This window comes from Salvia miltiorrhiza, unplaced genomic scaffold (genome assembly GCF_028751815.1).
Source record: "Salvia miltiorrhiza cultivar Shanhuang (shh) unplaced genomic scaffold, IMPLAD_Smil_shh original_scaffold_259, whole genome shotgun sequence".
NCBI lineage: Eukaryota > Viridiplantae > Streptophyta > Magnoliopsida > Lamiales > Lamiaceae > Salvia > Salvia miltiorrhiza.
Window position 1 is genome coordinate 90,345 of NW_026651511.1, and position 13,080 is coordinate 103,424.

General features: G+C 39.7%; 1 protein-coding gene across 2 annotated transcripts; it reads right to left on the reverse strand.

Moving 5' to 3' along the window:
- Positions 1-4,663: 4,663 nt before the first annotated feature.
- LOC131003681 (uncharacterized) lies at positions 4,664-12,630 on the reverse strand. Of its 2 annotated transcripts, XM_057930228.1 has the most exons (3): positions 11,738-12,630; positions 9,379-9,441; positions 4,664-8,867 (listed from the first exon to the last, which is right to left on the reverse strand). In XM_057930228.1, exon 3 carries the CDS (start codon positions 7,871-7,873, stop codon positions 6,854-6,856), a length of 1,020 nt encoding a protein of 339 aa, XP_057786211.1. In that variant the 5' UTR covers positions 7,874-8,867; positions 9,379-9,441; positions 11,738-12,630; the 3' UTR covers positions 4,664-6,853. The 2 variants fall into 2 exon arrangements, with proteins under 2 accessions (XP_057786211.1, XP_057786212.1); XM_057930229.1 differs by lacking the exon at positions 9,379-9,441.
- Between the last annotated feature and the right edge of the window lie 450 nt (positions 12,631-13,080).

Sequence of the window (13,080 nt, forward strand, 5' to 3'; positions counted from 1 at the left end):
GTGGGCTACCGTGAGAGCACATCTTAAAATAAGAAATAAGAGCAATTTTTAATGTATTAATTTTATGTAGAACACGTATGAATTCGCTGTATAGAGGTATGAATTGTGAAAAATAAAATTTTGCTACCTTTGGGATTCGAACTCAGGACCATAAATCCATCCAACAGGATTACGAATCAACCGTAGATCTTGATGATCTAAGGGCTGAAAATGATTCTTATTTTATATCTTAAGAAATGCTCTTATTTTAGCTCTTTCATATATATATATATATATATATATATATATATATATATATATATATATATATATAGGGTTGCATTCTATGACAACCACTCCCCTAGATAGAGAATAAATGCCAAATCAAGGCCATTCATTTCACTCCAATTAAACGTTCATATAATTTTCTGATTTGATGATTTTTCATGTAATTAACTATTGGTTAATTACATTTATTTAATTCGAAAAGGGCAAATATGTCCACTCAAATCCACCGAATTATGGTATCCCGTTGAACAAATCTCGAAAATTCCTCTCTTCCCATTCTGGGACTTGATCCGTAGATGAACATAATAAGTGAACATTAGTATGTTTATTTGTTTTCCTACAAATAAATCGACGAACATTGGTATGTTCATTTGTTTTTCTACGAACATATCGATGAACATTAGTATGTTCAATATTTTCTACGAACACAACATTATTGATATGCAGATCTGCAGATCCAGCGGCGGCGCGGTGGTCGCCACCACAAGCATCCACGTGACAGCCCTGGACGGCCTGGTCAACGTGAACGTCCTCTTCACCATCATCGTCTTCGTCGGCCTCTCCCTGACGACGTTGGGGCAGCACAGCCTCGAGAACCCCTCGACCTGCGACGCCGGTGGAGATTGGGGAGGGAGGCGTGGGAAGAGGGAATGGAGGGGATGACGGTGGAACAACAGGAGGAGGAGGAGGAGATGGAGGCGAGGAGCAGCAGAGAGAAGAGATGGAGGCGATTGGGGAGGGAGGCGAGAACCAATATTATGTGAATGCGTTTTTTTTGTAACAAACGAATTGAAAGTACTTTTATTACGAATTATATTCTGTGCACGAATCTAAAGTTCTTTTATTACGAATTATGTTATGATAAAGCAAATTTCAAGTCACAATATCAATCAAGATCTAATGAACATGTTTTGTTCTTATTTTATACACTTAAAAGTATTCTTATTTTAGCCCATATATATAATTGCGTATGATCAAATATGTGCCAAATTGCGTATGATCAAATAAATATGTGCCAAAAGATTTTATGTACTGTGAGTCGTGACACAGACGCTAGTTCAATATAATGTCCACATATACTTTTTTTTTTTCTTGAGAGGGAAGATAAATCTTATTATCGTGAATTAAATACTCCATTCGTGCACGAAATGAGTACTCATATTTCCTTTTTAGTCCGTCCATGAAATGAGTACCCATTTCTCTTTTTAGCAAGTGTGCCCCACACAACCCTTTAATTAATACCCTCAAAAGGTGGAACCCTTATTCCACTAACACTACATTCAATACATTTCTTAAAACTCTGTCGTCCACAAATGGGTACTCGTTTCGTGGACGGAGGAAGTATAACAATGTCAAGAAGCTAAGGAGGCAGTTTCGACTTTTACTTATTTAATTTTTATTATTATTAGAGTTATTAGCGTCTAAATACATTAATTTTGGTAGTTTCATTTTATATATAAACTTTGAAAATAGTTAAAAATAGAGTGGATTTTAAAAATAGTCATTTGAAATAGTAAAAATAAAAATTGCCGACTAAGATAAAAAGTTTATAAAATTGGTCACACTTACCATTTTATCCTTCACATAAAAAAAAAATTAAAAATTATCCATGGATTCACAACCAAGTTGAATTCACAACTAGCACTAATTTTAGTTGTGAATTCAAGCTTTAAAACTCGAATTCCCAACTGAATAGCTAGTTTGGTTGTAAATTCGAGTTTTAAAATTTGAATTCATAACTAAAAATAGTATTAATCGTGAATTCAAGTTTTAAAGCTTAAATTCACAACTAGAAATAATGTTAGTCGTGAATTCAAGGTTTAAAACTCAAATTCACAACTAGCAATATAGTTGGTTGTGAATTCAAGCTTTAAAACTTGAATTTCCAACTGACACTAGCAATTCAATTATGAATTAATCAAACAGTTTGTGAATTCTAGTTTTAAAACTCATCAATTGTGAATTAATCAACACTAACGATTTCATCGAGCTTGTTCTTAATTCTTGTTTTAGTTGTGAATTCAAGAACATTAAGCTGTGAATTCATAAATCTGATTGTGAATTCAAGGACATTAAGTTGTGAATTCTTAGATTTGGTTATGAATTTAAGAACATTAATCAATCATCCAAAATTTATTTTTATTTCAATTAATCAAATCTCCCCAAAAAATTTCACGAGTGTCTCGCAACATTTCTTCAAGAATTTGACTGTTTTCATAAAATTCACATATGTTTTGATTAAATACTAGAATTAGTGTCACGACCGACCTTAATTAAGGATAATTAATCCGGGAAAACCATGACTGGGGAAGGGAAATTAAGAAGCGGTTTAGAAAGGGGTGCATTAAAGAATACTCAAAGAGCTTGAATACGCGTGAAATATTCCTTAAAAAGGAAAAAGGCATCATTAGGGGCTTGGCTAAAACATTATCAGAGTTTGCAACGGAAGGCGTAACTGAAATAATCAGTGTTTACAGCGGAAAGCATAACTGTGATACATGTATGAAGACATGTATCCTTTCTGAGCCTACTTTAAGTTCGACAAAAACTCCACTCAGCAACAACACTTCATCGCCCATCACAGCTCAACCTGCACAAACATAAACATCGAAGGGCTAAGTACAAGAGTACTTAGTGGGCAGTTGCCAAGCATATAACATAACATCATTAACAATCATAAACAAGCATCGTGTCGTGGAGAAGGCCTTCCCCAACGAACACGGGCATCGCGCCGTGAAGGGGAGCCTCCCTCAGCGGTCACGGCATCGTACTATTGAGGGAGGCCTCCCCCAATAGACGCTGTAACACTGGCATACTGGCATCGCGCCGCGAGAGAGGCCTCTCTCAGCGGACACGGGCATCGCGCCGTGAGGAAGGCCCTCCTCAGCGGACACGGCATCGTACTGTTGAGGGAGGCCTCCCCCAACAGACGCAAGCATCAATCACAGGCATAAACTTATCAGCGTAAAGCATTCAAGCGTAATCAAGCGTAAATCATTTAGCGTAAAGCATAATAAAGCATACCACACTTGAAGATCCAATTTGCATTTTAAAGCATAACACATGCATAGCATTTTATTTACGCGTAAGAAATTGCCCACCTGATAGCAAGGTTTTGCTAAGGTATTTTGACTCCTTGAGTAGTTCTTACTCTCGCGCTTGACCTTAATCACGAGAATATAAAATAAGACATTGCTTCGAGGAAAATTCTCAATTAATGAGAAAGCATAATTTAACTGTGCATGAATCTTGTATGCATGAACTAATATTCTGAGCGATAATCGGAAATTCTACTATTAATCCTCGTTAATAGATTTAACTAATTCTCATCTAACGCGGTCGAATAAAGCTGTGATTCTTCCTTTCCCATCGGAATATTCTAATTGTAAAATAAATCTCGCATTTGTACTTGATTGAAAAATGACTAACTCGGCTTTAAACGAGGTGTGACCTTGTAGAAACTATCGGGCTTTTCGATAGAAACATAATTACTAATATAATCTCAAATAATTAATAGGCTCAAAAGAGAGTAGCCAATTAATTAAATAAAACGAGTAGCTTAACTCAAATAAATAATGGCAGCTCAAAATAATAATTTGGCCTTAAGGAAACAATAATATAAGCTCAATAATTAAGAGGCTCAACAAGGCAGCCTGATAATTAATTAAGTAGAAGTGGGCCTGAATAAATAGTACGAAAGCCCAATCGACATAATTCATTGGCTTAAGTAATTAAATAAATCTTGGCCCAATGAATAAATAATGAATAGCTGGGCTAAGTTAAATAAGTATGCAAGGCCCAGCTGCAATTAAATAAGCCTCGGCCCAAAGAAATAAAATAATAAGGCCGATATTAAAATAAGGTCTGTTGGGCTCAAATAAATAAATCATGTAAGGCCCAACTAAATAAAATTTCAGTCCATAATTTAAAATTAGCCCAAGAATAGAATGAATTATTCTGAGCTTAAAATTAAATAAAACTCGGCCCAAGTGATGAATTAAACTGGCCCAATAAAATATAAATGGGATTAGAATAATAACCCATCATAAATATATGCATCAGCCCAACTCCTTAAATTAATTCAAGCCCAATAAAAATAATGAGAAGGACCAATTAAATTAAAGACTGACCCATTTCGAATTTATAAGTGAAGCCCAAACTTTTTCTTAAATAATTCAACCCAGTTCGAAATTATTATATGGAAGCCCAAAACCATTTAAAAATCGGCCCATCACTTATTAAAAATCGGCCCAAGACTCGGCCCAAAATAAAGAAATAGAGGCCCAATTCGAATTAAAGTTGAAGCCCAAGACATAGCCCAACTTAACAAAAGGCCCAAACCTTTACTTCTCCTCCCCCTCGCTCGGTTATCTCTCTCTCAACTCTCAAACCAGCCGACACTCTCCTTCTCTCTCAAACCAGCCGCACGCCTCTTCTCCCTCTCACTCTCGACTCGCCTTCACACGAGGCGTCCGCCGCCGCGACTTCAGCCGGCGTCATCTGTCGACGCGCCTCAGCCTCGGCGCCGTCCTCTTTCCTCCCCTAACATCGAGCCCTGATTCTCAAGGAATTAGCGCTGCTGTTGCTGCTACCCTTTCGAAATTGGGCGGCCGGTCGCCGTCTGGGAGCGGCGTTGCTCCGGCCTGGAGCCCGTCGGCCTCCTCTCCTTCCGGCCGCTCTCTCTCTTTCTCGGCCAAGATCTGATCGGCCCTCTTCCTCGGTTGTTCAGCGGCCATCGGTTCCGGTCTCTCTCCCTCACGCTGAAGTTCCGCCGCCGCCTTGTGAAGGCCGGCGAGCAGGGGAGTGTCCGACGCCCTCATCGCGCCGCTGCTGCCCTTGGAATGGTGCCGCTGTTCCTCCCGGCGGCAGGTGAAAGGCTCGCCGATCCGCTGCTGTCCTTGGATCGTTGTTGCTGTTTGGGGTCCCGATGAGGTTCGAGTTGCGTCACGCCGCCTTCTTCCTCCGTTCCGGTCCCGATTCAGATGTCAAAGCAGGCGGGGAGTCGAGCCTTGTTTCTTTTCCGCCTCTGCCGCCATGGTTCTGCCGCCATCTCCACCGTTTGTGGAAGATCAGCGATTCAGCGCCGTTGTTTCGTTCGTGACGCTGCTGCTGTTGTCACGCAATTTCCGCCGAGGCAGCAGGAGATGCTGCTGAAATCTGTCCTCTGCTCAAGAACCGGCTCAAGCCTCACTCTCTCCCTTTTTCTATTGAATTATGGTATTTCTATAATTGATTATGCAAGAGATAAAACTAAGTTCGTGGTTTACTAATGTATCAAGAAATTTCCTTGCTTGCCTCGTGTGATAAGAAAATATAGCATAAACTGATTTCTGCCTAAAGATCATATGAGTTTGCTAAGTCTCTTTATGAATATACTCATTGTATGCTTAGTATCCTTTAATCGATCATGCTTGTTGGATGAAAAACGAATGGATTGAATGAGCTGAGCCTAGTGTTTACCTTGTCTATTTGTGCTTGATTGGCTGATCTGTTTTCTTCTTCTTGGTGAAAATTTGTTGGCATATACTGTTTGAATAAGGAGATCTCGGAGATTATAGATGTTATTTCGGGTGTTTTTTTTTTCTGTGTGAAACTTGGTTTTGATGTTGGCATGAGCTTGCTGTAAACATTCTGTTGGAATATACGAATTGGATTTTCTTAAACAGCTCCACTGGCGATCTATTGAGTAAGAAGGGAGAAGGATTTGGTGGGGAGCAAAAGATAATGTAGTTGGTGGAGTGGGATGTTTGGTGAGGTGGGGTTGGTGTTGGTGCTGATACTTTGAGTGTGGTGGGGAAATTGGTGGAGTGGAGAAGTGGGGAGTAAAGACGTGTACATCATTAGCAAAAGATTGAAATAATAACTGTATTTAAACTCTAATTGATTGAAGAGCTTTTGTTTTTGTAATATACTAAACGATTTTCCCCAAGCTGGGAACTAGCCTGTAATCTGTGAACTGTAAATAAATACTGGCTTCGATTTTCAATCATCGCATTTCTGTATCTTGCTTGATATCTTTTTCCTTGCCTGCTAACTTAATAAACTGTAATATAACTTAAATTAAATCCGTAGATTTAATCTGCGTTGCAGTCGGAATAATTCATCGACTTCTAGTAGATAATAGAAATAATATTTCTATCGCATATAAATTAATAACTTGACTTTGCTAAGTCAGTTATTAAACTGGGTAATAAATTTTTGAATGACTGAATAATCCTCGTCGCGTTTTTCTCATACGTTATAAAGTATAAAGCTAAAATAATAACTTCGTTTCTGATAAAAAAAAAATCAGGACCATAAACTGGATTCATTTATAAAAATTTTTGCATTTACTAGTTTTAATCATAATTAAAAGAGCGGGCTACTACATACTACCCCTCTTAACAAAAATTTCGTCCCGAAATTTGCATATCTCTGCTAAAACAGTTCGGGATATTTTTCCTTCATCTTGTCTTCAAGTTCCCGCGTAACTTCTCTTGTCTGCGATGTCTCCATAAGATTTTCACTGATGTGATTGAGGCTGATTACGCAAGTGTCCGCGTATTGCTGGCAAGGGGGTGTGGGTGTTCTCAATTGCTGAACCTCGTTATTTGTGGGGGCATTGCGTGGAGTAGTGACCTTTTTGGCCACAATTGTAACAACCGTTAGTTCCAGCCCGACAGATACCCCTATGCATCTTACCACAATTTGGGCAAGGTGAAATTCCTCTCTGACCTTGGCTATCCCCAGTTGGCTCGAGGTTAGTCTGTGCCTCGTGCCTTGGTTGAATAAACTGTTCGGCCCGTTCCTTTTCTTGCCACACTTTCTTACTAGTCTGATTGATATTGTTTTCGTTGTTGTCCCACTTGCGCTTCCCTTTGAGAGTATGTGAGGCTATTGGTAAGTCTTTTTGCGTCGAGATCAACAATGGGGCTGACTTGTCCGACGGCATTGCAGCTTCAATGTCAAGTGCCCTGTTCAGAGACTCCGTGTATGAGAGTCCTCCGTGACTTGCTAGAGCCATCCTGATCTCGTGTCGCAGACCGGCACAAAATTTCTCTGCCATCTTCTCATCTGTGTCCACTTGTTGCGGAGCAAACCTAGACAGGTTGCAGAATTCCTTGTCGTATTCAACCACAGATTTCTTTCCTTGCTTTAACTCGTAGAACTCAGCTTCTTTCTTCTTCCTATAGCTTTTCGGAATATATTTATCATATAATCCTGTCTTAAAATCTTCCCAAGTATAACTTGCCCATTGTTCAGGTGTCAGAATTTTTCGACGTGCTTCCCACCAGAAATCCGCTGATCCTGTTAGCTGGAATGAGACGCAAGATAGGCGCTCCTCATCAGTACAACGTAGGAAGTTAAAAATGCGTTCCATTGCACGCACCCAAATCTCAGCTTCAGCCGGTTCACTCGTTCCGTCAAACGTAGGTGGGTTCTGCCTTAAAAAGAGTTCTTCGACTCTCCTAGTCGGGGGCGGAGGGGATGGGTTATGTCCTCGAGCATCTTGTGGTTCTTCGGGTACAGCGTTACGGTTTCTGCGATTGTTATTGTTTTTCGCAGGGCGTCCTCTCTTAGGCGGCATTCTGATAGCAAAGATGTGCCAATTAGTACACTCTAGCATAATCTAATACAAGCCTCATAAGAATTCTTGTAAATGTCAACTTAATATAACTTGTAAACAAGTCATGACTCCAATGACATCATTGATCATTGATGTAGTAAGCTTTAAGGGTCCTTAGCATCTCAAATCTATGAGTCATAACAATCCTTAAGCATATATTATCACATCATCTAAACTGGATACTTAAGCATAAGTCATGGAGATTTATAGTGGCTATAATATCATCAGCTTAAGAAATTTTTTTTTCTATACGTATCACTTATCTTGCTTCCTTCACTATAGCCACCAAAAGATACAATCTAATTTTTTTCTATGTTTGCTTCTATGTTCTGTCGTAGTGGTGATCTCATATCTTAATAGCTCTATGTTCATAGGGATTCATTCCATAGGCATACTTAATCGCGCTTGCGTAAATCATTTCATTCAATAACAACATAACATAGTTATTAACAGTTACTCACTTTGCTATTACGATAATTTTCACTTTTTGTAAACATTAACTCAAAACTTGGAAGAGCATACCATTCTGCTTCGTTGAGTGTGATACGATGAAGTGCTGAGCTTTGTCGATTGAACTCTAGACACTTTAGTGATCCATTCTAAGTTTGGCTTAAATAAAATCTTAGGCTCAGAGCAAATGATCTGCTCTGATACCACTCTGTCACGACCGACCTTAATTAAGGATAATTAATCCGGGAAAACCATGACTGGGGAAGGGAAATTAAGAAGCGGTTTAGAAAGGGGTGCATTAAAGAATACTCAAAGAGCTTGAATACGCGTGAAATATTCCTTAAAAAGGAAAAAGGCATCATTAGGGGCTTGGCTAAAACATTATCAGAGTTTGCAACGGAAGGCGTAACTGAAATAATCAGTGTTTACAGCGGAAAGCATAACTGTGATACATGTATGAAGACATGTATCCTTTCTGAGCCTACTTTAAGTTCGACAAAAACTCCACTCAGCAACAACACTTCATCGCCCATCACAGCTCAACCTGCACAAACATAAACATCGAAGGGCTAAGTACAAGAGTACTTAGTGGGCAGTTGCCAAGCATATAACATAACATCATTAACAATCATAAACAAGCATCGTGTCGTGGAGAAGGCCTTCCCCAACGAACACGGGCATCGCGCCGTGAAGGGGAGCCTCCCTCAGCGGTCACGGCATCGTACTATTGAGGGAGGCCTCCCCCAATAGACGCTGTAACACTGGCATACTGGCATCGCGCCGCGAGAGAGGCCTCTCTCAGCGGACACGGGCATCGCGCCGTGAGGAAGGCCCTCCTCAGCGGACACGGCATCGTACTGTTGAGGGAGGCCTCCCCCAACAGACGCAAGCATCAATCACAGGCATAAACTTATCAGCGTAAAGCATTCAAGCGTAATCAAGCGTAAATCATTTAGCGTAAAGCATAATAAAGCATACCACACTTGAAGATCCAATTTGCATTTTAAAGCATAACACATGCATAGCATTTTATTTACGCGTAAGAAATTGCCCACCTGATAGCAAGGTTTTGCTAAGGTATTTTGACTCCTTGAGTAGTTCTTACTCTCGCGCTTGACCTTAATCACGAGAATATAAAATAAGACATTGCTTCGAGGAAAATTCTCAATTAATGAGAAAGCATAATTTAACTGTGCATGAATCTTGTATGCATGAACTAATATTCTGAGCGATAATCGGAAATTCTACTATTAATCCTCGTTAATAGATTTAACTAATTCTCATCTAACGCGGTCGAATAAAGCTGTGATTCTTCCTTTCCCATCGGAATATTCTAATTGTAAAATAAATCTCGCATTTGTACTTGATTGAAAAATGACTAACTCGGCTTTAAACGAGGTGTGACCTTGTAGAAACTATCGGGCTTTTCGATAGAAACATAATTACTAATATAATCTCAAATAATTAATAGGCTCAAAAGAGAGTAGCCAATTAATTAAATAAAACGAGTAGCTTAACTCAAATAAATAATGGCAGCTCAAAATAATAATTTGGCCTTAAGGAAACAATAATATAAGCTCAATAATTAAGAGGCTCAACAAGGCAGCCTGATAATTAATTAAGTAGAAGTGGGCCTGAATAAATAGTACGAAAGCCCAATCGACATAATTCATTGGCTTAAGTAATTAAATAAATCTTGGCCCAATGAATAAATAATGAATAGCTGGGCTAAGTTAAATAAGTATGCAAGGCCCAGCTGCAATTAAATAAGCCTCGGCCCAAAGAAATAAAATAATAAGGCCGATATTAAAATAAGGTCTGTTGGGCTCAAATAAATAAATCATGTAAGGCCCAACTAAATAAAATTTCAGTCCATAATTTAAAATTAGCCCAAGAATAGAATGAATTATTCTGAGCTTAAAATTAAATAAAACTCGGCCCAAGTGATGAATTAAACTGGCCCAATAAAATATAAATGGGATTAGAATAATAACCCATCATAAATATATGCATCAGCCCAACTCCTTAAATTAATTCAAGCCCAATAAAAATAATGAGAAGGACCAATTAAATTAAAGACTGACCCATTTCGAATTTATAAGTGAAGCCCAAACTTTTTCTTAAATAATTCAACCCAGTTCGAAATTATTATATGGAAGCCCAAAACCATTTAAAAATCGGCCCATCACTTATTAAAAATCGGCCCAAGACTCGGCCCAAAATAAAGAAATAGAGGCCCAATTCGAATTAAAGTTGAAGCCCAAGACATAGCCCAACTTAACAAAAGGCCCAAACCTTTACTTCTCCTCCCCCTCGCTCGGTTATCTCTCTCTCAACTCTCAAACCAGCCGACACTCTCCTTCTCTCTCAAACCAGCCGCACGCCTCTTCTCCCTCTCACTCTCGACTCGCCTTCACACGAGGCGTCCGCCGCCGCGACTTCAGCCGGCGTCATCTGTCGACGCGCCTCAGCCTCGGCGCCGTCCTCTTTCCTCCCCTAACATCGAGCCCTGATTCTCAAGGAATTAGCGCTGCTGTTGCTGCTACCCTTTCGAAATTGGGCGGCCGGTCGCCGTCTGGGAGCGGCGTTGCTCCGGCCTGGAGCCCGTCGGCCTCCTCTCCTTCCGGCCGCTCTCTCTCTTTCTCGGCCAAGATCTGATCGGCCCTCTTCCTCGGTTGTTCAGCGGCCATCGGTTCCGGTCTCTCTCCCTCACGCTGAAGTTCCGCCGCCGCCTTGTGAAGGCCGGCGAGCAGGGGAGTGTCCGACGCCCTCATCGCGCCGCTGCTGCCCTTGGAATGGTGCCGCTGTTCCTCCCGGCGGCAGGTGAAAGGCTCGCCGATCCGCTGCTGTCCTTGGATCGTTGTTGCTGTTTGGGGTCCCGATGAGGTTCGAGTTGCGTCACGCCGCCTTCTTCCTCCGTTCCGGTCCCGATTCAGATGTCAAAGCAGGCGGGGAGTCGAGCCTTGTTTCTTTTCCGCCTCTGCCGCCATGGTTCTGCCGCCATCTCCACCGTTTGTGGAAGATCAGCGATTCAGCGCCGTTGTTTCGTTCGTGACGCTGCTGCTGTTGTCACGCAATTTCCGCCGAGGCAGCAGGAGATGCTGCTGAAATCTGTCCTCTGCTCAAGAACCGGCTCAAGCCTCACTCTCTCCCTTTTTCTATTGAATTATGGTATTTCTATAATTGATTATGCAAGAGATAAAACTAAGTTCGTGGTTTACTAATGTATCAAGAAATTTCCTTGCTTGCCTCGTGTGATAAGAAAATATAGCATAAACTGATTTCTGCCTAAAGATCATATGAGTTTGCTAAGTCTCTTTATGAATATACTCATTGTATGCTTAGTATCCTTTAATCGATCATGCTTGTTGGATGAAAAACGAATGGATTGAATGAGCTGAGCCTAGTGTTTACCTTGTCTATTTGTGCTTGATTGGCTGATCTGTTTTCTTCTTCTTGGTGAAAATTTGTTGGCATATACTGTTTGAATAAGGAGATCTCGGAGATTATAGATGTTATTTCGGGTGTTTTTTTTTTCTGTGTGAAACTTGGTTTTGATGTTGGCATGAGCTTGCTGTAAACATTCTGTTGGAATATACGAATTGGATTTTCTTAAACAGCTCCACTGGCGATCTATTGAGTAAGAAGGGAGAAGGATTTGGTGGGGAGCAAAAGATAATGTAGTTGGTGGAGTGGGATGTTTGGTGAGGTGGGGTTGGTGTTGGTGCTGATACTTTGAGTGTGGTGGGGAAATTGGTGGAGTGGAGAAGTGGGGAGTAAAGACGTGTACATCATTAGCAAAAGATTGAAATAATAACTGTATTTAAACTCTAATTGATTGAAGAGCTTTTGTTTTTGTAATATACTAAACGATTTTCCCCAAGCTGGGAACTAGCCTGTAATCTGTGAACTGTAAATAAATACTGGCTTCGATTTTCAATCATCGCATTTCTGTATCTTGCTTGATATCTTTTTCCTTGCCTGCTAACTTAATAAACTGTAATATAACTTAAATTAAATCCGTAGATTTAATCTGCGTTGCAGTCGGAATAATTCATCGACTTCTAGTAGATAATAGAAATAATATTTCTATCGCATATAAATTAATAACTTGACTTTGCTAAGTCAGTTATTAAACTGGGTAATAAATTTTTGAATGACTGAATAATCCTCGTCGCGTTTTTCTCATACGTTATAAAGTATAAAGCTAAAATAATAACTTCGTTTCTGATAAAAAAAAAATCAGGACCATAAACTGGATTCATTTATAAAAATTTTTGCATTTACTAGTTTTAATCATAATTAAAAGAGCGGGCTACTACAATTAGTGTGTGTTTGCTTTTTATCCCTCTAAATAGAGGAAGAGGTGGTCTTGGGTGCAATCGGTTGGACCCTCACTTGAATCATGATCCGTACCTTAACTTGAATTCACATCATGATCCTAACCGTATAAATAACATTATTTTAGATGCGGGTCAACCTGATTGCACGGTACAACTGGTTGCACTCAAGTTTTTGTGATGGGGGAATAATATAATGAGGTATAACTTATCACTTAAAGTGGAGATCACATTTGTTATATCTTATTTGGTTTGAATGATAATATATTTATCCACTTCTTATAAAGTGGTATAAAATTATACCACCCTCTTTTAGGTATAAAATTATTCATTTCTCAAAGAATAAGGGGCTGCCCAAAAAATTATACAACCTGGCAAAAATAAATTATAATCAAAATAAATAAAGTATAAGTTGAT

Coding starts and splice junctions, on each gene's coding strand:
- LOC131003681 (XM_057930229.1), bottom strand. CDS start 7,873: ATGCTAGAGTGTACTAATTGGCACATCTTTGCTATCAGAATGCCGCCT.